The sequence below is a fragment of the Panulirus ornatus genome, chromosome 68 (genome assembly GCF_036320965.1).
Source record: "Panulirus ornatus isolate Po-2019 chromosome 68, ASM3632096v1, whole genome shotgun sequence".
NCBI lineage: Eukaryota > Metazoa > Arthropoda > Malacostraca > Decapoda > Palinuridae > Panulirus > Panulirus ornatus.
In genome coordinates, this window is record NC_092291.1 from 6,369,379 (window position 1) to 6,395,691 (window position 26,313).

At 40.2% G+C, this 26,313-nt stretch overlaps 1 protein-coding gene across 4 annotated transcripts in view; it reads right to left on the reverse strand.

Annotated features, from left to right (window-relative positions):
- l(1)G0020 (RNA cytidine acetyltransferase l(1)G0020) overlaps positions 1-26,313 on the reverse strand; it is a 62,139-nt gene that overhangs the window by 12,990 nt on the left and 22,836 nt on the right. For 3 of the 4 annotated variants that reach the window (XM_071659654.1, XM_071659653.1, XM_071659655.1), the window contains 6 exons: positions 24,015-24,191; positions 18,233-18,358; positions 16,274-16,443; positions 11,338-11,552; positions 6,446-6,618; positions 319-444 (listed from right to left, as the gene is read on the reverse strand). In XM_071659654.1, the coding sequence (XP_071515755.1) occupies positions 319-444; positions 6,446-6,618; positions 11,338-11,552; positions 16,274-16,443; positions 18,233-18,358; positions 24,015-24,191 (987 nt within the window). The remainder of the gene's footprint in view (positions 1-318; positions 445-6,445; positions 6,619-11,337; positions 11,553-16,273; positions 16,444-18,232; positions 18,359-24,014; positions 24,192-26,313) is intronic. The other variant, XM_071659656.1, reaches the window with a different exon arrangement.

A 26,313-nucleotide genomic window follows, 5' to 3' on the forward strand; every position in this document is an offset into this window, starting at 1 on the left:
TCCGGAGCAAACCATGGAAAGGTCTGTGGGACCTAGTTGTGGATAGGGAGCAGTGAATTAAGTAAATTACAGATGATAGATGGAGAATGGATGTGAGAAGATGTTGCCTTTCTTCATCTGTTCCTGGCATTACGTTGCTAACTCAGGAAATAGCAATCAAGTATGAAAAAATAATGAAAAACATACTATCAATGTTTTCACAGATGGGATGAGGCTTAGGTAGGCTTTAAGCCAAGCTATTTGTCTACACACATGGAATGATATTTACTTGCTGTGATAATCTTCAATAGATAAAAAACCCATACTTTTCATGCTTACCATCTGCTTGGTGAGGTCAGCTAGAAGGCCATATATCTGACCCATAACTAAGCCATGTTCTACTTCAAGCTCAGACGCAAGTGTCAGAACAGCTTTCCTTTGGACACCAATACCACACAAAATAGCCTGTATGTGAGTATTCATGCATATCAGTATCATCAAAATTATAATTCATAGCTGTCTTCTAAAGTCTATCTTATTGCTTACTTATCACAGAGTCAAAAGTTAACAAGAAAATCAACTCTGAACCTTGTTGGGATTCTTTCTCTCTAGAGATTATGATGTCAGTATCTGTCTGATGCTAAAAGTAAGATTGGCAGGCTCAAGAAGGTTGACAAAGATTCACATGGGTATAACAATATGTATGAAGTAAAAATAAAATCCAGATGACCCGGTGTTCTGATGAGTGGGGCCCACGCAAGATATACCCTACATGACCAACTGACATAAGAGGCTCTTTATATAAAAGAAAACTCTATGCTTAATATCAATATTCCTTAAAAAAAAAAAAAAATCCCACCAATCATCTGGCTCATGTTACATACAAGATGGAAAGCTACAAAGGAATTGTAAAATTCTTAAAAAATTTCCTAAGTGCAGCGTTATTTACAGTTTTACTTCAGAACAAAAATGTAGAGAGACAGAGCACTATAAGCAGCTGAGAGACTACTTGTTTGGTGGGGGATTAAAACCACCATTGACCAATGTTCCCTACAAACTGAGGTGTATTCATGAGAAGTTACCCCCTTCAACTCTTAAAAATATGAGATTGGCAAATGCACCTTCACTGGGCTTGATGCACATGCAGTAACATGCCCAGGTCAACAGAAAAAATGTGAACATGAAGTAGTGCTAAGCCACAATGCAATCCTATTCATTTACTGACTACTGGTGTCTGTACATTGAACCAGTTACAGTCAAAAATCAAGATATAGTTTTTATAATAGGAAAGGGGAGAGAGAAGGTAAGGACACTGAATCAATGCTAAGAGGTTTCTGTCTAACATAAAGAAACACTTTTTCACTGCTCAAAATATACAATTCTCACATGCAGATTGAGCCCTAGGAGCATCTGAGTATACTATCAGAAAAAAGAAGGGATTTAAAGAAAAACCTATGGACTAGAAAGGAGCTACCCTAAGTGACAAGTAATCCTCATCTGGACCATCTTTTTTATGAAAGTATCATCCTCAAAGCTACAAAAGGAAGGTCAAACATATCTACATGAGGGTACTGCTAAACAAAGGTATCTGTCAAATGCCAGAGCCCCCATCTGTTGACCCATCCAATGAAAATGGTTCTCTACAAAAGCCAAGGGCTCCACAAAAAAAAATCTGATTGTGAAAGAACCACTTTCCTGATCAAACTCGAAATGGAACTTCCTGATAAATGCTTAGAGAGACCTGGAAGAACAAACAAATGTTCTTCTAAAATTCTTCTGCAAGAACAGGAAAATATTTGAGCTCAAAGGATAAGGTTCCACAGAATTTTTCCAAGATTGGATCAATAGTGAGATGTGTGATATCAAAAGTGTTTAGTCAAATATATAATCTCTGTTCTTTTGTAGGAATCTTACACCTTAACAAATAACTGCAGGCTGAGATGCAAACATCTTAAACAGGCCTCTCGATATTTTTGCATAAACTGATCAGTGTAAGAAAAAAATACATGCTGCAGTGTTGGGCAACAACGTCCGAGATGATACCACAAGCACTGATGTCTTTACATTTCACCTTGTGTAGGGGAAATTCAAGAATTCTGGCAGTGGCTGCAACAGCCACAACGAAGAAAGAAAAATCTTGTGCCATATATGCAACAGCTGAAGCAAATGAGCTTATTTCCATAACCTTATCAGACCCCATTATAACATACAAAATATGCTATTTGCAAATTTTCAAGAGTTCAAGGATTCTTGGAGGTGATTCCTGACTCACTGAACTACTCAGAAGAAATTCTCCTAAAACTGATGGCTCTAGATCGATTGAAAAATACTACTACTACAATGACTACTACCATTACTACTACTACTACTAATAATAATAAAGGGAAATACTTTCCTTTTTTCCCTTACAGGGCTTCTTTCTGAAGAAACAGAGTCCTTAGTCCTAAAAGAATTCCAAAGGGCCCTTGAGAAAAGAACTCAAAATCCTTCCTTAGAAATATTCAAAGATATTTTCTTAGCCTGTTCATAGACAACATTGCCTTTTCTTCCTGAACTTTTAAAACTTTTTTTATTCCAAAACTGTTAACCTGCACAGGCATTTATCTTCTTTAATCGAATGCCTTATAAATTACATCAACTGGGAAGAAAAAATACAGAAAAGCAAAAATTGCAAAAGTCCTAATTGTTCTACCTTTCTAAAAGAAGCTGTAGCTTCTACTCTGTATGTTTGTTTATTGTAAGCTAAGCATAAAAGTTTCCTTACAAGGTACTTGAGGAACAAGTGCAAGACTAAAATCTTTTCCTGTAAGAACAAACATAGCAGTGTTCATGGATGAAATTTGCTTAATTTTGAAAAAGATATCTATAGACACATTCCCACCCAAAAACTACTTAGCCAAGCTTCTCATATCCACTCTCTTGTTCGTTGAGACAGAAAGCCTAATTATAAAATACTCCAGCCCATAGGGCCTTTGACACAATCTTCCACAGGAAGCTGATAATGGAGTGGAATTTCAAAGCAGGTATCAAAAGACCACTACATACGTGGACTGATTGCTATTTAACCAGAGATCATGAATATTATCATGGAAGCCTTCTTAAAATGAGCGCAGGTGACAAGCAGGATCATTTAGGGGTTAATGATAGGAGCCTCATCTCACATATGGACTTTATTAACAGTTCAACCGTGAAATTTTTTAGTGCTGAACTAAAAGCCCTTCAAAAAAATGTTAAGACCTATGATCAGAACTGCATAGGAAACTAAAGCTACCTTCATCTACAAAGTTTTGAAATAAAAGTGGACTAGAAAGCCTCTTTCCCAGTAACAAGCAACCCACATCAGCAACTTGACACAACTCGATCCATTTCCCAGGCCTCAAAATCTTGCTATTAAACAAGAGGTTAAATAAGAAACTGAGCTACTGTGTAGCCATTTTCCAACATGCTCTAAAGCATTCTTAAACTGATCTTGATCAATCAGAGGAAGACTTTGTTGTTAGACTTAAAAGGACCCTCAACAAAGTTAAAAAAGAGAACATGAGGATAAACCACTGACTAAGAAAGAACAAAAGATACCAATACCATGGTGCCTATCTAATGGGGCAGTAATGGCTTCTCTTTTAAAAACATTATGGCTTTCCTCCACACATCTGAAAACCTAGCCAATAAAAGCTGTACTACCTATAACCTTAACAATCTAGTAAAAACAGCCTAAGAGGAAAAATTTAGAATATTTAACACATGATCAACAACATGAGTTAAAGTACTTGTACAGTTCTGAAAATAAGATATACCTTGTCTGCTGCAAGGTTATGCAAACTTGTTTGGGAGCACCAAATGACCCGAAGCCCATTAAAAATTACATCAAAGATGAAACCTGATTATTGGAAAAACATCTATAACAAAATGACTTAGCCTGACACATTGCTATTTCAAATCAGCTATAATTAGAATAACTCTGTGATGTTGGGATTATTATGGGGGGGGGGGTTGGGCCATTTCTTTCGTCTGTTTCCTTGCGCTACCTCGCAAACGCGGGAGACAGCGACAAAGTATGAAAAAAAAAAAAAAAAAAAAAGTCTGGTTGATAAGGCTGAGATTAACTGGATAATAATCTGTGGAGCTATGCTCAGCCTAAAAGGCATCACTCAATTTTCAAGTTTCCTTAAAAACCAAAGCAAAAATCACCAAAGATATTCTACGAGCTCTTTCAAAAATTTTTGAGAAACATTGTGAATGATACCATGACAGCTTTCTGTACTTATAAATGAGGGTAAACTAATGTGTTGCATTTATAGCAATACTTTTTATATTTCTACAACAACCAGGCCCTGTTGAAGCAAATTATATTACAGCTACTGCATTCACAGCTAAGCTGATGGAGTGATGCAGCACCTTTATGGTTCGGAAGATATTCCTTTCCTAAAGCTCATCTGATATTTAAGTGGTCATCTGGTAACTGCCTAGCCAATTTCTTGTTTTTTTTTTTTTAATTTTCCAAAAGAAGGGACAGAGAAGGGGACCAGGTGAGGATATTCCCTTAAAGGTCCAGTCCTCTGTTCTTAACGCTACCTCGCTAACATGGGAGACAGCGACAAAGCAAAATGAATATGATGAATGATATATTCATTTATTTAGCTTTGTCGCTGTCTCCCGTGTTAGCGAGGTAGCGCAAGAAAACAGGCGAAAGAATGGCCCAACCCACCCACATACACATGTATATACATACACATCCACATGCAAATATACATACCTATACATCTCAATGTATAAATATATATACACACACAGACATATACATATATACACATGTACATAAATTCATACTGTCTGCCTTTATTCATTCCCATCGCCACCTCGCCACACGAAATAACAACCCCCTCCCCCCCTCATGTGCGCGAGGTAGCGCTAGGAAAAGACAACAAAGGCCACATTCAGTCTCTAGCTGTTATGTAATTTCTTTTTTTTTTCAAACTATTCGCCATTTCCCGCATCAGCAAGGTAGCGTTAAGAACAGAGGACTGGGCCTCTGAGGGAACATCCTCACCTGGCCCCCTTCTCTGTTCCTTTTTTTGGAAAATTAAAAAAAAAAAAAACAAGAGGGGAGGATGTCCAGCCCCCCGCTCCCTCCCCTTTTAGTCGCCTTCTACGACACGCAAGGAATACGTGGGAAGTATTCTTTCTCCCCTATCCCCAGGGATTTCATGTAATATATAATATATATATATATATATATATATATTTTTTTCCCCTAAAAGAAAGAACAGAGATGGGGGCCAGGTGAGGATAATCCCTAAAAGGCCCAGTCCTCTGTTCTTAACGCTACCTTGCTAATGCGGGGAATGACGAATAGTATGAATATATATATATATATATATATATATATATATATATATATATTTTTTTTTTTTTTTTTTTTTTTTACCGGTCTCCCGCGTTTGCGAGGTAGCGCAAGGAAACAGACGAAAGAAATGGCCCAACCCCCCCCCATACACATGTATATACATACGTCCACACACGCAAATATACATACCTACACAGCTTTCCATGGTTTACCCCAGACGCTTCACATGCCTTGATTCAATCCACTGACAGCACGTCAACCCCGGTATACCACATTGCTCCAATTCACTCTATTCCTTGCCCTCCTTTCACCCTCCTGCATGTTCAGGCCCCGATCACACAAAATCTTTTTCACTCCATCTTTCCACCTCCAATTTGGTCTCCCTCTTCTCCTCGTTCCCTCCACCTCCGACACATATATCCTCTTGGTCAATCTTTCCTCACTCATTCTCTCCATGTGCCCAAACCACTTCAAAAGACCCTCATCTGCTCTCTCAACCACGCTCTTTTTATTTCCACACATCTCTCTTACCCTTACAATACTCACTCGATCAAAACCACCTCACACCACACATTGTCCTCAAACATCTCATTTCCAGCACATCCATCCTCCTGCGCACAACTCTATCCATAGCCCACGCCTCGCAACCATACAACATTATTGGAACCACTATTCCTTCAAACATACCCATTTTTGCTTTCCGAGATAATGTTCTCGACTTCCACACATTCTTCAAGGCCCCCAGAATTTTCGCCCCCTCCCCCACCCTATGAATATATATATGAATATATATATGAATATATGAATATATATATTCTGTCAACCAGCCTGAGCCTACCTAATTGAGGCATGGCATCAACCATTCAACTAAGTGGTAAGTTTCAACATAGAAATAAAAGTATTTTTATTTTTTGTTAAATATCAAATAAAAATGGTGGAGAGAAAAAGGGGGTAGTTATAAAGGCAATAAATGATGCTTGGAATTAATCATTGCAATATATAAAGCATCTGAATTTACTGTTCTTTCTGGAATCCACATGAAAGTAATATATTTCTTGTACAGTATTTATCATGTGATAAAACTGACCAAAAAAAAGATAACTACCCTTTCTGAGCACTTACAGCTTGCAAAGGTTTGAGCTTGAAATCAGGTATCTTCCTGAGGAAGTACAGATGAGAGAGGGCAGGCAGAATGTCAGCAATAAGTGGTAACTCACACTGATGCCGCACAAACTCCTCCAGGCGCTGTAAGTCTCCACGGGTCACATGTAGATTAAGCTCAGCTATGCTTGGTACTGATGGAAAATTAAAGTTACACTGCAAAAATATTACATATTGACCAGATTGACCAAGAGAATATAAGTGTCAGAGGTGGAGGGAACAAGGAGAAGTAGGAGACCAAATTGGAGGTGGAAAGATGGAGTGAAAAAGATTTTAAGTGATCGGGGCCTGAACATGCAGGAGGGTGAAAGGCATGCAAGGAATGGAGTGAATTGGAACGATTTGGTATACTGGGGTCAACGTGCTGTCAATGGATTGAACCAGGGCATGTGAAGCATCTGGGGTAAACCATGGAAGGTTCTGTGGGGCCTGGATGGGGAAAGGGAGCTGTGGTTTCGGTGCATTATCACATGACAACTAGAGACTGAGTGTGAACGAATGTGGCCTTTGTTGTCTTTTCCTAGCGCTACCTCGCACGCATGAGGGGGGAGGGGGTTGTTATTTTCATGTGTGGCGGGGTGGTGATGGGAATGAATAAAGGCAGACAGTATGAATTATGTACACATGTATATATGTATATGTCTGTGTGTGTATATATATGTATACGTTGAGATGTATAGGTACGTATATTTGTGTGTGTGGACGTGTATGTATATACATGTGTATGTGGTTGGGTTGGGCCAATCTTTCGTCTGTTTCCTTGCGCTACCTTGCTAACGTGGGAAACAGCGACAAAGCAAAATAATAAAAAAAACATGGAATAACCACATGAGATACAGATTAACTGAGAGAAGGAGCAGAATTGAAGAATGTAGAGAAATGTAGTGATGAGTCATCAGCATATGAGAACACTTGGTTATCAGTGGAAAAGAGGAGTCATTGATCAACAGAAGAAAAAGTGTAGGGGACAGGAAAAAGCCTTGAGGGAAACCACTGTTGATGGAGAAAAGTGGGGAGGCAGATCCATCCACAACTATGGAGATAGATATGCCAGAGAGGAAGCTGGATATGAGGGAGCAAAGTAAGGGTGGGAAGCCAAAAATGTGAGCTTAGTGATGAGAACCCAATGCCACACCCTGTCAAAAGCTTTGGACATGTTGAGGGGAACTAAACAGGATTCTCCAAAATCTTTCAGGATGATGACTAGACATTAGTAAGATAGGAAAGAATATCACCAGTGGATTTTGCCTCAAGGGAGCCAAACTAGTAATCAGAGAGAAAACTGTGATAGTCAAGATGTCTAAGGATATGAGAGATAAGGAGGGATTCAAAGACTTTGGAAATAGTAGAAGTCAAAGCAATAGGATGATAGTTAAAGGGTTTAAAACGGTCACCCTTCTTGAGGAAGGAGTTATTGATGCAAGCTTCCAAGGAGGTAAAGTTTTGATTTTTAAACAGAAATGCAACAGAGGAGCAAGCAAAGGAGCAAGTTCAGAGGTACACTCATTCAGTAAACAGGGATGGATGCCATAGGACTATAAGCCTTGGTCAAGTCAAGAGAGAGAAGCACTTTTTGAACAATTCAAAAAGAGATTACAGGGAGGGGTGTAGGATCAAGTGAAGGAGCATCAGTGGTGAAGGAATGTTAGAGTCATCCAAGGTGGAGTTAGAGAAGTAGGAACCAAAGAGAGTTGCTTTGTTTTCGAGAGACAGCTATAGTACCATCAGAACAGAAAGGCAAAGGAAAGGTAGAGCTACAGAAGTTGTTTTTGGTGCCTTTTGCTAAAGAGCAGAAAGACCAATCAGTGGATGACGAGGAGAGGTTTTTGCACTTCCTATGAACAAAAAAATGATTGCCTCATGGATAATTTACTTGCAATAATTACAGGCAGATAGATGCTAACTGGGAGTCAAAAGAAGGTGAGTTTTTCCAAGTCCAATATGCCTGATCCTTTATCTGGATGGCCTCAGAACAGCAGTCATAAATATGAGTAGGGTGGGAGACAATTTACTCTAGAGCCCCCAACTATCCATATGGGAGGAATTCAACCATTCCCTAAGATGAATTCTGAAATCCCCTAGATAGAGGATTTTGGTTTGTAGGTGGAAGGATGCCATAGTCTTATGGCATGAATTCTGACAGTCAAAGATAGGTAAAGAAAATTAGAATTAGGACATCAATAAGCAAAACAGAGGATAAGTGTGGTAGTTGGGAGATAGACATTGAAAGGGCAGTTTGCCTTCTTTTTCCCATTCCATCTTGAATTTGACAGTGGGGTGGATGTTATTTAATTCATTAAAGAAACCATCACAATCTTGGGAGGATGCCACAAGGACCACACATCATCCACGTATCTGAATCGGACTTTCGGATGATTACTGATTGAAAATATAATTTCAGTCTCAAAATATTCCATAAATAAGTTACTAAGAATCGGAATAAGAGGGTTTCCCATGGCAAGACCATATTTCTGTATACTAAAATTACCCTCATCATCTTGGAAAACACTATTAGAAACACAAAGCTCAAAAAGTCAATGAAAGTTTTACAGGCAAGGGAAAGTCAAGACTGAGATTGGGCAATTTCCTCCTTAGAAACGTGATGGTTTCACTAATGGGTACTTTAGTGAAATGGGAATTCACATAAAAAATAATGAGTTTATAATCATTAGCTTTATTTATTTATTTTGCTTTGTTGCTGTCTCCCACGTTAGCAAGGTAGCGCAAGGAAACAGACGAAAGAATGGCCCAACCCACCCACATACACATGTATATACATAATGTCCACACACGCAAATATACATACCTATACATCTCAACGTATACAAATACATACAAACACAGACATATGCATATATACACGTACATTATTCATACTGTCTGCCTTTATTCATTCCCATTGCCACCCCACCACACATGAAATAACAACCTCCTCCCCCCTCATGTGCGCGAGGTAGTGCCAGGAAAAGACAACAAAGGCTACATTCGTTCACACTCAGTCTCTAGCTGTCATGTAATAATGCACCAAAACCACAGCTCCCTTTCCACATCCAGGCCCCACAGAACTTTCCATGGTTTACCCCAGACGCTTCACATGTATACACATTTTTTTTTTTTTTTTTTTTTGCTTTGTCGCTGTCTCCCGCGTTTGCGAGGTAGCGCAAGGAAACAGACGAAAGAAAATGGCCCAACCCACCCCCACACACATGCACATACACACGTCCACACACGCAAATATACATACCTACACAGCTTTCCATGGTTTACCCCAGACGCTTCACATGCCCTGATTCAATCCACTGACAGCACGTCAACCCCAGTATACCACATCGCTCCAATTCACTCTATTCCTTGCCCTCCTCTCACCCTCCTGCATGTTCAGGCCCCGATCACACAAAATCTCTCTCACTCCATCTTTCCACCTCCAATTTGGTCTCCCTCTTCTCCTCGTTCCCTCCACCTCCGACACATATATCCTCTTGGTCAATCTTTCCTCACTCATTCTCTCCATGTCCCCAAACCATTTCAAAACACCCTCTTCTGCTCTCTCAACCACACTCTTTATTTCCACACATCTCTCTTACCCTTACGTTACTTACTCGATCAAACCACCTCACACCACACATTGTCCTCAAAACATCTCATTTCCAGCACATCCACCCTCCTGCGCACAACTCTATCCATAGCCCACGCCTCGCAACCATACAACATTGTTGGAACCACTATTCCTTCAAACATACCCATTTTTGCTTTCCGAGATAATGTTCTCGACTTCCACACATTCTTCAAGGCTCCCAGGATTTTCGCCCCCTCCCCCACCCTATGATCCACTTCCGCTTCCATGGTTCCATCCGCTGCCAGATCCACTCCCAGATATCTAAAACACTTTACTTCCTCCAGTTTTTCTCCATTCAAACTTACCTCCCAATTGACTTAACCCATGGTTTGGGCACATGGAGAGAATGAGTGAGGAAAGATTGACCAAGAGGATATATGTGTCGGAGGTGGAAGGAACGAGAAGTGGGAGACCAAATTGGAGGTGGAAAGATGGAGTGAAAAAGATTTTGTGTGATCGGGGCCTGAACATGCAGGAGGGTGAAAGGAGGGCAAGGAATAGAGTGAATTGGATCGATGTGGTATACCGGGGTTGACGTGCTGTCAGTGGATTGAATCAGGGCATGTGAAGCGTCTGGGGTAAACCATGGAAAGCTGTGTAGGTATGTATATTTGCGTGTGTGGACGTATGTATATACATGTGTATGGGGGTGGGTTGGGCCATTTCTTTCGTCTGTTTCCTTGCGCTACCTCACAAACGCGGGAGACAGCGGCAAAAAAAAAAAAAAAAAAAAAGAAAAAAAAAAAAAAAAGTTTATCAAATGGCATCCTAGCTATGCCTCTTCATTGTATATCAACTGACTGTTATGTTCCTCTCCTGTCTCCCCTGATGATGTGATTATTACACGAAAGTGCACTTGGGAACTTATCATGTTTCATTTTCCCTGTGGACTCAGAAATGTATGTATAAGTGCATACGTGGGAATTTATGTATATATATGTGTATTTGAGTGGATGGGCCATTCTTCATCTGTTTCCTGGTGCTACCTTGCGGACACGGGAAACAGCAACTATGTATAATAATAATAGAAAATAATTAATTAATCAACTAGTTACAATTATGACCCCCAGTTCTGTAATACCTCAACTGTATATTTTCAGCTGAATGACTACCTGAATTTAATAAACTATTCTTTATCTAATTGTCTATTCATTTATATTATACACACATAAACAGCACACAAACACACAAGACACACAGACAGATCAACAAAGATAGGCACTATAATTGTACATACCTTCCTTTATTTTCTTGTAGATGTTGTTGGTTAGAACATTAAGAGCAAATTTACAATCATAGCTCTTGAAACAACACCCTAAAAGAGTGATAAGTCTCTTTCTGTAGTCAAACCAGAGATCTGCCAGCCAGGATTCTGCTCGAGCCTCTTTCCCTTCTCCTAAAACTTTCAGCATGATCATTGTGTGTTCTCCAGTCACACTACTGGACACTTGGCTGGTGTAAGCAACAGAGAAAACACGTCATTATAAAATGCTGAAATGCTTTATTCATATCAAGAAGTTCCACAGAGCCACGCTACTGCAGAGACAGAGAAGTAAAGACTACAACAAGCATTCTATTTTTATTTTCACTTGTTTTCTCTATACTTATTTGCTTTATTTACTTTTATCATGGCCCTATACAAGGGTAAGGAGAGCATCTTGAAGTAAATTCAATGCACTCCAGAGTGCAACAAATTTTGGGTGCTTTTATGATATCCTTTTGAGCGCAGGGTCACAATGCGTATATCATACTGATTCCTATGCTTCATACGAAAAACTGATAAACAAGGAACTTGCATTAATTCATCTCACACAAGGCTTTCACCCTCTCTTCTCTTTTCACCTAACTACTCACCATGACTTACTTGCTTCACATACCTCCACAACTTAAACATCCTACATCTGCTTCTCACTCATCTAACATATTCGACAGCCCATTAAAATACTCTCTCCCTTACCCATCACCTCTTCTTTGCCTGTTATCACTTCCCCATCTGCTTCCATTTGTTCTCTTGTTCTCCTGACACTATTCACCTCCTTCTAAAGCATTTTCTTATCTTACCTGAAGTCTGCCAATATTCTCTCACCCCATCTCTCATTTGCCCTCTTTTTCAGTCCCCGAACCTTCCTCCTGACCTGCCACTTCCTTTTATTCAATTCCCACTCACTTGCATGCCATCCCTGAAGGTAACACCCACACAAATCTCTATTCTCTTTCACTAACTACTGAACTTCCTTATCCCACTAAACACTCCTCTCTCACATGCCCACATCCCCACTTCTGCATGTCGAACACTTCTCTTGCACATGAAGGCACTGCTTATCTAAATACCTCACATTCCTTGCCTACTCCCCTAATCACATTTATTTTAACCTTTTGCCATTCTTCACCCTATCTCGCCTGGTATCTCCTCACGCGATCCTCTTTTCTATGCCTACTCACTTTCATCACCCTCTTCCCAACAATTTCTTTTCACTATAGACTTAAAAATTTCAACATCACCTCCACTGGGATGTAACCAAACCTTCCACTACCAACTCCTCTTAGCTGATTTACATCCATAAGTCTCTCTTCTGAAGCATACTAGTTAATTCATAATCTGATAATGTCTGCTGATCATTAACACCCATCACCTTATATATTTTTTTTTTTACACTGGAGGCTCCACTCATGTACAAAACTCCACATCATGGAGGGCCTTAACTGAAATATAGAAAAGTTAATGAAAAGGGAAAAAGAAGAGACAACAGAATGTATTTACAGATTTTAGAGGAAGTGAGAAACCTGCCTTTTAAAATGTCCCAGATCATAGATACTGGAACAGACATGAGAGGATAGAGAGTTCCAAAGCTTCGAGGTGTAGGGAAAGCAACACATAAATAAGTCCTTTTTTTCAAACCTGGTACTCCCAATCACATGTCCTTTTTCAGCACACAACTCCACAAGCAGTTTGTCAATTTCAATCACACAGGGCACCCCATGTCCCCTAGCCATAACCTCAATAGCCACATCATACCAAACTTACATCCAAATATCTTTCACTATTTCTCAATCCCTTGCATCAAAATTGCTAAAGCACATACTAAACTCCCCAAAACACATGTCTCTCTTCCTTACTCCCCTCACTGATGGGTGGATAAGCACTAACAATTACTCCCTTCCATTATCCAAAATCATTTTCACCCACATCAATCTGGATTATCCACATCCATCTTTACACTGTCTCCCACATTCCAAAAGATCTCCTGCACTGGAAGTAACACCACTTCCTTTTGATCATCCCTCAAACTACCCACAAATTCAACCCCTAGGACATTCCCAAACTATTCTTTCCCTTTCCACATATGCTAAGTTTTGCTCAGAGCCAGATCATTCAGGTTCCTCTTCCAAAACATATTACCCATCTCTCTCTTCTTTTTGTCCTGGTTACATCCATGCACATGTGTTCAATTCAGCCTGAGCCTTTGAGAAGGATAAGCACTGCTCTTGCTTGGGTCCTTCAGTTCCATCTTTCAAAAACTGAAATACAAAAGGATGAGGATGGAATGAACTACATAAAATGATGAAAGAAATGAAAGTGGGTATAAGGCATGGAATGCAATGAGAATGAATTGTGGAGTGTTAGAGTGGGTGAAACTTAATACTCTGAAGTGGTTTGGGCACGTGGAAAGAATGCAAGATTGGGAGTTTACAAGGAGAGGTTACAAAGGGGTTCGTGTGAAACAAAGACCGCCTGAAACATGGGACAACAGAATGGAAGAGTACTGGAGGGGGGGAGAAGGGTGAAAGAATGCATGGAATGGTGCATGCAAGGGAGGCACATAAGGACAGGGATAAGTGAAGACTCTTTGCCAAAGCCATCTTCTTGATGGGAGTTCCTGGAGGGAAAAACATCAGAGATACAGATAGATGACAAATAAAACATGAGGATCTATGACCATATGTTTTCACCCCATTTAGTTGCCTTCTATAACATGCAGAATATACAAGGTTTGCACTCTTCCTCCTATGGTTTAATTTGTTTGTGGATGGGGTGGTTAAGGAGGTAAATGCAAGAGTTTTGAAGAGAGGGGCAAGTATGCAGTCTGTTGGGGATGAGAGGGCTTGGGAAGTGAGTCAGTTATTGTTCGCCGATGATACTGTTCTGACAGCTGATTCGAGTGAGAAACTGCAGAAGTTGGTGACTGAGTTTGGAAGAGTGTGTAAAAGGAGAAAGTTGAGAGTAAATGTAAATAAGAGCAAGGTTATTAGGTTCAGTAGGGTTGAGGGACAAATAAATTGGGATGTAAGTCTGAATGGGAAAAAATCAAAGGAAGTGAAGTATTTTAGATATCTGAGAGTGGACTTAGCAGTAATTGGAACCATGGAAGTGGAAGTGAGTCACAGGGTGGGGGAGGGGGCAAAGGTTCTAGGTGCGACGAAGAATGTGGAAGGAGAGGATGTTATCTTGGAGAGCAAAAATGGGTATGTTTGGAGGAATAATAGTTCCAATGATATCATACGGTTGAGAGGCATGGGCTATAAATAGGGTTGTACAGAGAAGGGTGGATGTGTTAGAAATGAAATGTTTGAGGACAATATGAGGTGTGAGGTGGTTTGATCAAGTAAGTAATGAAGGGGTAAGAGAGGTGTATGGAAATAAAAAGAGTATGGTTGAGAGAGCAGAAGAGGGTGTGCTGAAATGGTCTGGATATACAGAGAGAATGAGTGAGGAAAGATTGACAAAAGGGATATATGTGTCAGAGGTAGAAGGAACGAGGAAAAGCAGGAGACCAAACTGGAGGTAGAAAGATGGATTGAAAAAGATTTTGATCGATCAGGGCCTGAACATACAGGAGGGTGAAAGGAATGCAAGGAGTAGAGTGAATTGAAATGACGTAGTATACCAGGGACAACATGCTGTCAATGGATTGAACCAGGGCATGTGAAGTGTCTGGGGTAAACCATGGAAAGTTTTGTGGGGCCTGGATGTGGAAAGGGAGCTGTGGTTTCAGTGCATTACACATGACAGCTAGAGAGTGAGTGTGAACAAATGTGGCCTTTGTTGTCTTTTCCTAGCGCTACCTCGGGCACATGTGGGGGGAGGGAGGTGCCATTTCATGTGTGGCGGGGTGGCAACGGGAATGAATAAAGGCAGCAAGTATGAATTATGTACATGTGTATATAGTGTACATGTCTGTGTATGTATATATATGTATACATTGAAATATATAGGTATGTATATGTGCATGTGTGGACGTTTATGTATATAAATGTGTATGTGGGTGGGTTGGGCCATTCTTTTGTCTGTTTCCTTGTGCTACCTCGCTAATGCGGAAGACAGCGACAGAGTATAATAAAATAAAAATAAAAATAATATATATCTGTACACGTATCAATATATTTGCTTGCCTTTCTCTAATCCTGGTGCCACTGCACCTCACTGGAAACAGCATCACCACCCGCTGCATCAGTGAGGTAGCATCAGGAAACTGACGAAGAAAGGCCACATCTGCTAAATCCATAAAGGAGCTGTCATGTGTAATATCATCCCTAGGGGTAGGAGAGAACGAATACTGCCCACATACTCCCTGTGTGTCATAAAAGGCAATAAAAATGGGTGGGAAAGGTGGAGCTAGGTATCCTTCCCACCTGTTTTACTCTTCCAAAATAAGGAACAGAGAAGGGGGCCAAAAGAGGATTTTTCTTTCTAAGGGTCAGTCATCTGTTCTTGACGCTACCATGTTAACATGGGAAATGGCAGCAATGTACAAAAAAATTATATAGTCTTAATGAGATGACCATGATTAAGGCATTCAGTTGCTAATGCTGTCTCAGCTAATTTAAAACAAAGATGGATGACCATGGATCTTCAAAGCTAAATCATAGATGCAGAATTTTGAAAGAAGGTGCCCATATAGTAGATATCTGCCAGTAGTTAGGAAAGTACACCAAGGTAAGATGTATTTGAGAGAGAGTTTAAGAAAGAATGAGGGGATGCTACTGATACAGGAGAGTGCAGTTACACAAACATTTACAATAGACGTGAAGAAGAGAGCCAGAGAAATGTTTAATAAGTAAGCATTTCATACTGTTTCCCTGATGCATTCATAATTCCAAGGCAATAACATAATACAAAGATAACTCAAAGGTAAGCAACAATGTATGCACACACACAGAATAGCTGTACTCACCTGAGGTACACTGGAGAAAAGCCAGCACGTTTCCAGAATGTAAGAAGTTGTTGGGTTGCACCATAAGACACACCCATGTAGTGCAAAGCCTCAGGGGGTCGCTCTGACAATGATTGAAGCAGAGGCAAGGCATGTACATTTGGCCCTAATTTTTCTTCCAACAGACCAACCTGCATATACATGAAACTTGTCTTATGATTTATTCATCTGCCTACATATGTCATACTCTCTACTACATTACAAGAAATTGGATCTCATGGTTAAAGTTCTGAATAATTTTTTAAACTTGAAGTATAACTCTTAAGAAATTAGTAAACATTACATATCACTGTAACATCACTTAGGTTATAATGCTATTACACCACTATCTACCTACCTGCAAATATCTGACAAGATTTTGTCATGAGGCAGGGCAAGTGCAGAGCTCTCATCATACCTATGCACTGTTTTTGGAGGTCATCCAGCCATGCAGCACATTCTTAGTCCAGGCTACTGAGATAAGATGTCGGACAACTAAGCTGTTGGAGCCTGCAAACCCATGTAACCAACAAAACCAGGTTGGTCTTGTGGACTCTATATATACTTATGGTGCCTTCTTGAAATTCTGCACTGTACACCCCATAATGTTTTTGCTGTGACATACATTAAATAACTGTCAAACCTGGGTCTGTCTGAAACTGCTTTCAATCAAGTTTCTGTACTTGTCTTATGTATGTCTCTACTTGATAGTGCATCAAACAGTCTTTCAATCTTTTTATCTGAACTCTTGTACATTTCTGACATAATTTTGGCAAATTCCATGGTATTAATAGTCTCAGTCTTGCTCAAAGGCTGTTAGGACCTGTATATTGTTCTTTAAACCTCCAACTGCCATACAATGATTATAGTGCACCATCTCCTCTTCTTTCTAGGCTGCAAAATTTGAATTCCTTCAGCATTTCATGATATCTCAAATGTTCCATTCCCTCAAATTTCCTTGTAAAGTGTTTCTGGATCCCAATTTGCCTATTTTTGTTTGTCTAGCTGTTCATCATATGGCACAGCAGTATTCACTTTTGCTTATCTATACTCTGAACATCATTAAAAAAATTGTCTCATGTTGTGAAAGTTTTCAGTACTTAGGTGATTAAAACAATCCATCAGGCATTTCTTTTGACAAATTATAACTTGATTCCTCACAACAGAGGCTTTGCCATGAAGTTAACAGCAATATCAACAAAATCAACTATATTATGTTTGTATATCCAACTGCTTCTCTCATCTTTTTGAGAATGCATCAGGAAGAAATGAACATGGCCTAATTGGCACATATCCTTCTCTAGCTATCATAAGTAATGTAGTGAAACCAGAACATACCATCCCAGATAAGCCACACATGCTATTGCGTGGTTTACCCTCACCAATCCCTATGCCTTGGTTCAGCCCATTAACAGTATGCTGCCTCTCATATGCCAAATCAATCCAATTCATGCTATCCCATGCATGCTCCTCACTCTCCTGGATGTACAGACCCTGATACCCCAAAACCTCCTTTAAGTCATACTTCTATCTCCTTCAAAGTCTCCTTTTCCCCTTTCCTCACTCCACTTTTGACAAGGAAATCCTCTCAGTCAGTCTTTCTCTGCTATCCTTTCCATATGTCCTAACCATATCAGTACACTTTTGTTAGCTTTCTCAACCAGTCTTTGTTTACTACCACACCTTCCATTGTGATTCCTTCTGTGATCACCCTGCCAAACACCACACATCAGCCTTAGGCATTGCATTTCCAATAACTCTAACCTATTCCTTTGTTTTACATTCAAGGCCCAAGACATCTACACAAAACTGGTGCAGAAACTATACCTTCAGACATATACATTTTGCCCTAGTAGACACAGACCTCTCTTCTCAATGTGCCTTAATGCCCCTAGGATATCAACCCACCCTCCAATTCAGACAGCTAAATATATAACTCACCTGGTCATCCTGTACTAAGGAAGAAAGTTTTGCCTCTGGTGTAGGAGTATCTGTGAAGCCTGCATGGGATGCTGCCTGAGCATAGTAGTTGTTTAGCTGTGATAATGCTTGACTCCCATATCCCTTCTGATGAAAAGTAAAGATATAAATCATAAATATCAATTTTTTCCTGTTCTCATATACAGATTCTACCGCCATTTCAAGGTTCATCAATAATCATCAAACTGCATACTACTATTCACAAATGGGTATTGCTTTCATTCATAAAAAAGTGCTGAACATGCATGCTACAGCAAATACAAATCTTAGAAATAACTGTGACCTTTTACTGATTCCAAATACTTCTGATTTACATCTGTCTTTGCTCTACTACTTTGGCTTTAAGTGTTCATTTGCTTAATAACTCCTTAACCCTTCAAGGCAATCTTTTGTTTATAATACTGAATACAGTCCACATTTGCCTCACTTACTTAGATAACAGCCAAAATAAACCAGCAGAACATTCAATCAAAGTAACATTTCTGGAACTGCTTTTTTTTTTCCATCTTAAAGTGAAATCATTGGAGGTATCTATAACTTCTGAAAAATTCTGGATTTACAATCAGCTCTGCATGTGCAAAAACTAAACAAATAAAGAATCTGGGAAGTGATGTACACAAATCTGCATTTTTTTATGCCCTAAGACAATTAGTGGACAACATGACTTGCGATGAGAATATATTAAGACTCGGTTCTCGCTACAAATGAGGATCTTGTCAACAATGCTGAAGTTGGATAATTACTTATGAGTTAACTCTTAAAACTGCCTGTAACCAATAACCACCACAACAGAGCAAATTCTGTAAGTTTGCATGGAGAAACTAAGAGACGTATACGTCAAATGAAATGTCAGTATGAAGTGTATATTGCTGAAAATAACAAAAGAAACTCAAAGGATTTATATGGATATGTTAGAAGCAAGAGGGTCATTACCCAGTCAAATGGTCCACCAATAACTGAAACTGGTGATATGGTTCACAACAAAGAAGACATTGCAAAGCTTTTAAATGATTTTTTGCATCTGTATTTACATCTGTAAATACATCTGTATTAGCATTTATGGATTTGCAGAAGGCATATGATAGAGTTGATAGAGATGCTCTGTGGAAGGTACTAAGGATATATGGTGTGGGAGGCAAGTTGTTAGAAGCAGTGAAAAGTTTTTATCGAGGATGTAAGGCATGTGTACGTGTAGGAAGAGAGGAAAGTGATTGGTTCTCAGTGAATGTAGGTTTGCGGCAGGGGTGTGTGATGTCTCCATGGTTGTTTAATGTGTTTATGGATGGGGTTGTTAGGGAGGTGAATGCAAGAGTTTTTGAAAGAGGGGCAAGTATGAAGTCTGTTGGGGATGAGAGAGCTTGGGAAGTGAGTCAGTTGATGTTCGCTGATGATACAGTGCTGGTGGCTGATTCATGTGAGAAACTGCAGAAGCTGGTGACTGAGTTTGGTAAAGTGTGTGAAAGAAGAAAGTTAAGAGTAAATGTGAATAAGAGCAAGGTTATTAGGTACAGTAGGGTTGAGGGTCAAGTCAATTGGGAGGTAAGTTTGAATGGAGAAAAACTGCAGGAAGTAAAGTGTTTTAGATATCTGGGAGTGGATCTGGCAGCGGATGGAACCATGGAAGCGGTAGTGAATCATAGGGTGGGGGAGGGGGCGAAAATCCTGGGAGCCTTGAAGAATGTGTGGAAGTCGAGAACATTATCTTGGAAAGCAAAAATGGCTATGTTTGAAGGAATAGTGGTTCCAACAATGTTGTATGGTTGTGAGGCGTGGGCTATGGATAGAGTTGTGCGCAGGAGGGTGGATGTGCTGGAAATGAGATGTTTGACGACAATATGTGGTGTGAGGTGGTTTGATCGAGTAAGTAACGTAAGGGTACGAGAGATGTGTGGAAATAAAAAGAGCGTGGTTGAGAGAGCAGAAGAGGGTGTTTTGAAATGGTTTGGGCACATGGAGAGAATGAGTGAGGAAAGATTGACCAAGAGGATATATGTGTCAGAGGTGGAGGGAACGAGGAGAAGTGGGAGACCAAATTGGAGGTGGAAAGATGGAGTGAAAAAGATTTTGTGTGATCGGGGCCTGAACATGCAGGAGGGTGAAAGGCGGGCAAGGAATAGAGTGAATTGGATCGATGTGCTGTCAATGGATTGAATCAGGGCATGTGAAGTGTCTGGGGTAAACCATGGAAAGTTCTGTGGGGCCTGGATGCGGAAAGGGAGCTGTGGTTTCGGGCTTTATTGCATGACAGCTAGAGACTGAGTGTGAACGAATGGGGCCTTTGTTGCCTTTTCCTAGCGCTACCTCGCACACATGCGGGGGAGGGGGATGTATTCCATTTGTGGCGAGGTGGCGACAGGAATGAATAAAGGCAGACAGTGTGAATTGTGTGCATGTGTATATATGTATGTGTCTGTGTGTGTATATATATATGTACATTGAGATGTATAGGTATGCACATTTGCGTGTGTCGACGTGTATGTATATACATGTGTATGGGGGTGGGTTGGGCCATTTCTTTCGTCTGTTTCCTTGCGCTACCTCGCAGACGTGGGAGACAGCGACAAAGCAAAATAAAAATATAATAAATATTTACAACTGAATATACAGATCATATCCAGCATCCAGTTTCAACACTAAGAGAGGAAAAAAATGCTGTGACACTTTGACATAAGAGGTTAAGAAGTAGTACCAAAACTAAATGAAACAAAAATAAATAAAACAGCAGGCCCAGATAAGTTTTATCCGAGGGCAATGAAAGGTGAAAAATTAGATAGTTAAACCCTTGATTGCTATTTTCAATAAGTCACTTGCTATGGGGAAAGTTCCACAGGAATGGAGGCTTGCTAACATAACACCATTTTCAAATAGTCATAAATCACTTTCCCAAAATTATTGTCCAATCAGTTTAACATCTTGAGGGAGCTCCAGAAGGGAAAGGACTTCAGAAAAATAGATAGACAGATAGAATACAGTGTGGTAAATCATCTGGATATAAAAATACATAACTTGCTGAATATCTGTTAGATACCTTTTACTTTAAAAACTGGATATAAATACTAAATTCTTTTTCTATTCTTATGAGTTAGTATTACACTCACTCCTTGTAAATTAGGATGGGTTGCAATGCGAACAATGCGCACCCCAGATAACTGTGGGAAATCATAATTCTGAAACTGATTGCTGATGGTCCATGGGATGAGGTCTCCTGCAGGTTTTTCTCCTTGGGTCATGGCTGACATCACAGATGACTTTGAGATTTTACCCTCCAGTGCCACCTGAAGATACACACATAAAAATAATTCTGTTCTAACTGCTAATACACTAGTACCCCAATAAATGCTACCCCTAAAAATGCTGTTTTGTTTTGGAGCTCTAAGTTTTACTAAAAAAAACAATGAAAACCCATAAAAGAAGCCTAAAGTCATGAGTCCGAACAGTCACAACACATTGAGAGGAACTCTATTTGCTTATACTCACTTGGCCAATCAGGGCCATACACATATGCTCACATACAATCAATGCCGAGAAATCTCCTCTATTAGTATAGTAAAAATTTTACTATGCTCACAATGTGAATGCACCCTTGCTGACTCACCAAGTTTTTGATATTATTGTGCCTATTGTGGTAGAGGATGTGTGGATCAGGTGTTTGCTTTGGAGAATGTATGCGAGAAATACTTAGAAAAGCAAATGGATTTGTATGTAGCATTTATGGATCTGGAGAAGGCATATGATAGAGTTGATAGAGATGCTCTGTGGAGGGTATTAAGAATATATGGTGTGGGAGGCAAGTTGTTAAAAGCAGTGAAAAGTTTTTATCGAGGATGTAAGGCATGTGTACGTGTAGGAAGAGAGGAAAGTGATTGGTTCTCAGTGAATGTAGGTTTGCGGCAGGGGTGTGTGATGTCTCCATGGTTGTTTAATTTGTTTATGGATGGGGTTGTTAGGGAGGTGAATGCAAGAGTTTTGGAAAGAGGGGCAAGTATGAAGTCTGTTGGGGATGAGAGAGCTTGGGAAGTGAGTCAGTTGTTGTTCGCTGATGATACAGCGCTGGTGGCTGATTCATGTGAGAAACTGCAGAAGCTGGTGACTGAGTTTGGTAAAGTGTGTGAAAGAAGAAAGTTAAGAGTAAATGTGAATAAGAGCAAGGTTATTAGGTACAGAAGGGTTGAGGGTCAAGTCAATTGGGAGGTAAGTTTGAATGGAGCAAAACTGGAGGAAGTGTTTTAGATATCTGGGAGTGGATCTGGCAGCGGATGGAACCATGGAAGCGGAAGTGGATCATAGGGTGGGGGAGGGGGCGAAAATCCTGGGAGCCTTGAAGAATGTGTGGAAGTCGAGAACATTATCTCGGAAAGCAAAAATGGGTATGTTTGAAGGAATAGTGGTTCCAACAATGTTGTATGGTTGCGAGGCGTGGGCTATGGATAGAATTGTGCGCAGGAGGATGGATGTGCTGGAAATGAGATGTCCAAGGACAATGTGTGGTGTGAGGTGGTTTGATCGAGTAAGTAACGTAAGGGTAAGAGAGATGTGTGGAAATAAAGAGCGTGGTTGAGAGAGCAGAAGAGGGTGTTTTGAAATGGTTTGGGGACATGGAGAGAATGAGTGAGGAAAGATTGACCAAGAGGATATATGTGTCGGAGGTGGAGGGAACGAGGAGAAGTGGGAGACCAAATTGGAGGTGGAAAGATGGAGTGAAAAAGATTTTGTGTGATCGGGGCCTGAACATGTAGGAGGGTGAAAGGAGGGCAAGGAATAGAGTGAATTGGATCGATGTGCTGTCAATGGATTGAATCAGGGCATGTGAAGTGTCTGGGGTAAACCATGGAAAGTTCTGTGGGGCCTGGATGCAGAAAGGGAGCTGTGGTTTCGGGCTTTATTGCATGACAGCTAGAGACTGAGTGTGAACGAATGGGGCCTTTGTTGCCTTTTCCTAGCGCTACCTCGCACACATGCGGGGGAGGGGGATGTATTCCATTTGTGGCGAGGTGGCGACAGGAATGAATAAAGGCAGACAGTGTGAATTGTGTGCATGTGTATATATGTATGTGTCTGTGTGTGTATATATATATGTACATTGAGATGTATAGGTATGCACATTTGCGTGTGTCGACGTGTATGTATATACATGTGTATGGGGGTGGGTTGGGCCATTTCTTTCGTCTGTTTCCTTGCGCTACCTCGCAGACGTGGGAGACAGCGACAAAGCAAAATAAAAATATAATAAATATTTACAACTGAATATACAGATCATATCCAGCATCCAGTTTCAACACTAAGAGAGGAAAAAAATGCTGTGACACTTTGACATAAGAGGTTAAGAAGTAGTACCAAAACTAAATGAAACAAAAATAAATAAAACAGCAGGCCCAGATAAGTTTTATCCGAGGGCAATGAAAGGTGAAAAATTAGATAGTTAAACCCTTGATTGCTATTTTCAATAAGTCACTTGCTATGGGGAAAGTTCCACAGGAATGGAGGCTTGCTAACATAACACCATTTTCAAATAGTCATAAATCACTTTCCCAAAATTATTGTCCAATCAGTTTAACATCTTGAGGGAGCTCCAGAAGGGAAAGGACTTCAGAAAAATAGATAGACAGATAGAATACAGTGTGGTAAATCATCTGGATATAAAAATACATAACTTGCTGAATATCTGTTAGATACCTTTTACTTTAAAAACTGGATATAAATACTAAATTCTTTTTCTATTCTTATGAGTTAGTATTACACTCACTCCTTGTAAATTAGGATGGGTTGCAATGCGAACAATGCGCACCCCAGATAACTGTGGGAAATCATAATTCTGAAACTGATTGCTGATGGTCCATGGGATGAGGTCTCCTGCAGGTTTTTCTCCTTGGGTCATGGCTGACATCACAGATGACTTTGAGATTTTACCCTCCAGTGCCACCTGAAGATACACACATAAAAATAATTCTGTTCTAACTGCTAATACACTAGTACCCCAATAAATGCTACCCCTAAAAATGCTGTTTTGTTTTGGAGCTCTAAGTTTTACTAAAAAAAACAATGAAAACCCATAAAAGAAGCCTAAAGTCATGAGTCCGAACAGTCACAACACATTGAGAGGAACTCTATTTGCTTATACTCACTTGGCCAATCAGGGCCATACACATATGCTCACATACAATCAATGCCGAGAAATCTCCTCTATTAGTATAGTAAAAATTTTACTATGCTCACAATGTGAATGCACCCTTGCTGACTCACCAAGTTTTTGATATTATTGTGCCTATTGTGGTAGAGGATGTGTGGATCAGGTGTTTGCTTTGGAGAATGTATGCGAGAAATACTTAGAAAAGCAAATGGATTTGTATGTAGCATTTATGGATCTGGAGAAGGCATATGATAGAGTTGATAGAGATGCTCTGTGGAGGGTATTAAGAATATATGGTGTGGGAGGCAAGTTGTTAAAAGCAGTGAAAAGTTTTTATCGAGGATGTAAGGCATGTGTACGTGTAGGAAGAGAGGAAAGTGATTGGTTCTCAGTGAATGTAGGTTTGCGGCAGGGGTGTGTGATGTCTCCATGGTTGTTTAATTTGTTTATGGATGGGGTTGTTAGGGAGGTGAATGCAAGAGTTTTGGAAAGAGGGGCAAGTATGAAGTCTGTTGGGGATGAGAGAGCTTGGGAAGTGAGTCAGTTGTTGTTCGCTGATGATACAGCGCTGGTGGCTGATTCATGTGAGAAACTGCAGAAGCTGGTGACTGAGTTTGGTAAAGTGTGTGAAAGAAGAAAGTTAAGAGTAAATGTGAATAAGAGCAAGGTTATTAGGTACAGAAGGGTTGAGGGTCAAGTCAATTGGGAGGTAAGTTTGAATGGAGCAAAACTGGAGGAAGTGTTTTAGATATCTGGGAGTGGATCTGGCAGCGGATGGAACCATGGAAGCGGAAGTGGATCATAGGGTGGGGGAGGGGGCGAAAATCCTGGGAGCCTTGAAGAATGTGTGGAAGTCGAGAACATTATCTCGGAAAGCAAAAATGGGTATGTTTGAAGGAATAGTGGTTCCAACAATGTTGTATGGTTGCGAGGCGTGGGCTATGGATAGAATTGTGCGCAGGAGGATGGATGTGCTGGAAATGAGATGTCCAAGGACAATGTGTGGTGTGAGGTGGTTTGATCGAGTAAGTAACGTAAGGGTAAGAGAGATGTGTGGAAATAAAGAGCGTGGTTGAGAGAGCAGAAGAGGGTGTTTTGAAATGGTTTGGGGACATGGAGAGAATGAGTGAGGAAAGATTGACCAAGAGGATATATGTGTCGGAGGTGGAGGGAACGAGGAGAAGTGGGAGACCAAATTGGAGGTGGAAAGATGGAGTGAAAAAGATTTTGTGTGATCGGGGCCTGAACATGTAGGAGGGTGAAAGGAGGGCAAGGAATAGAGTGAATTGGATCGATGTGGTATACCGGGGTTGACGTGCTGTCAGTGGATTGAATTAGGGCATGTGAAGCGTCTGGGGTAAACCATGGAAAGCTGTGTAGGTATGTATATTTGCGTGTGTGGACGTATGTATATACATGTGTATGGGGGTGGGTTGGGCCATTTCTTTCGTCTGTTTCCTTGCGCTACCTCGCAAACGCGGGAGACAGCGACAAAGCAAAAAAAAAAAAAAAAAAAAAATCTTTTACCCACCATATCTGGAAAACACTGTGCAAGTTCTAGTGCTGCAAATGCATGTAAAGTACCAAGGTAAAGCTTCTCCAAAAGAATCTCAAGGCATATTTTCTTTAGCACCACAATCATACTCTGTGCTTTCTCTCTCAACTTCCACTTTTTAATACCTTCTATGATCCCTTACAGTGTCCTCCAGTTTTTTGGCTTAATCATTAATCAAGTACAATATTATGCATGCAAAATCACCATTTTCATATTCCTTTCTATCCCTGTACAATTTTTGCTCTACTTCTAACATGACCTCTCTCACAGCTCCATCAGTGAGAATGTCAAAAAGTAACATGGTTATAAGACAATACTGCTTCCACCTTCCTCCATCTGAACTACTTTTTTTTCCATATC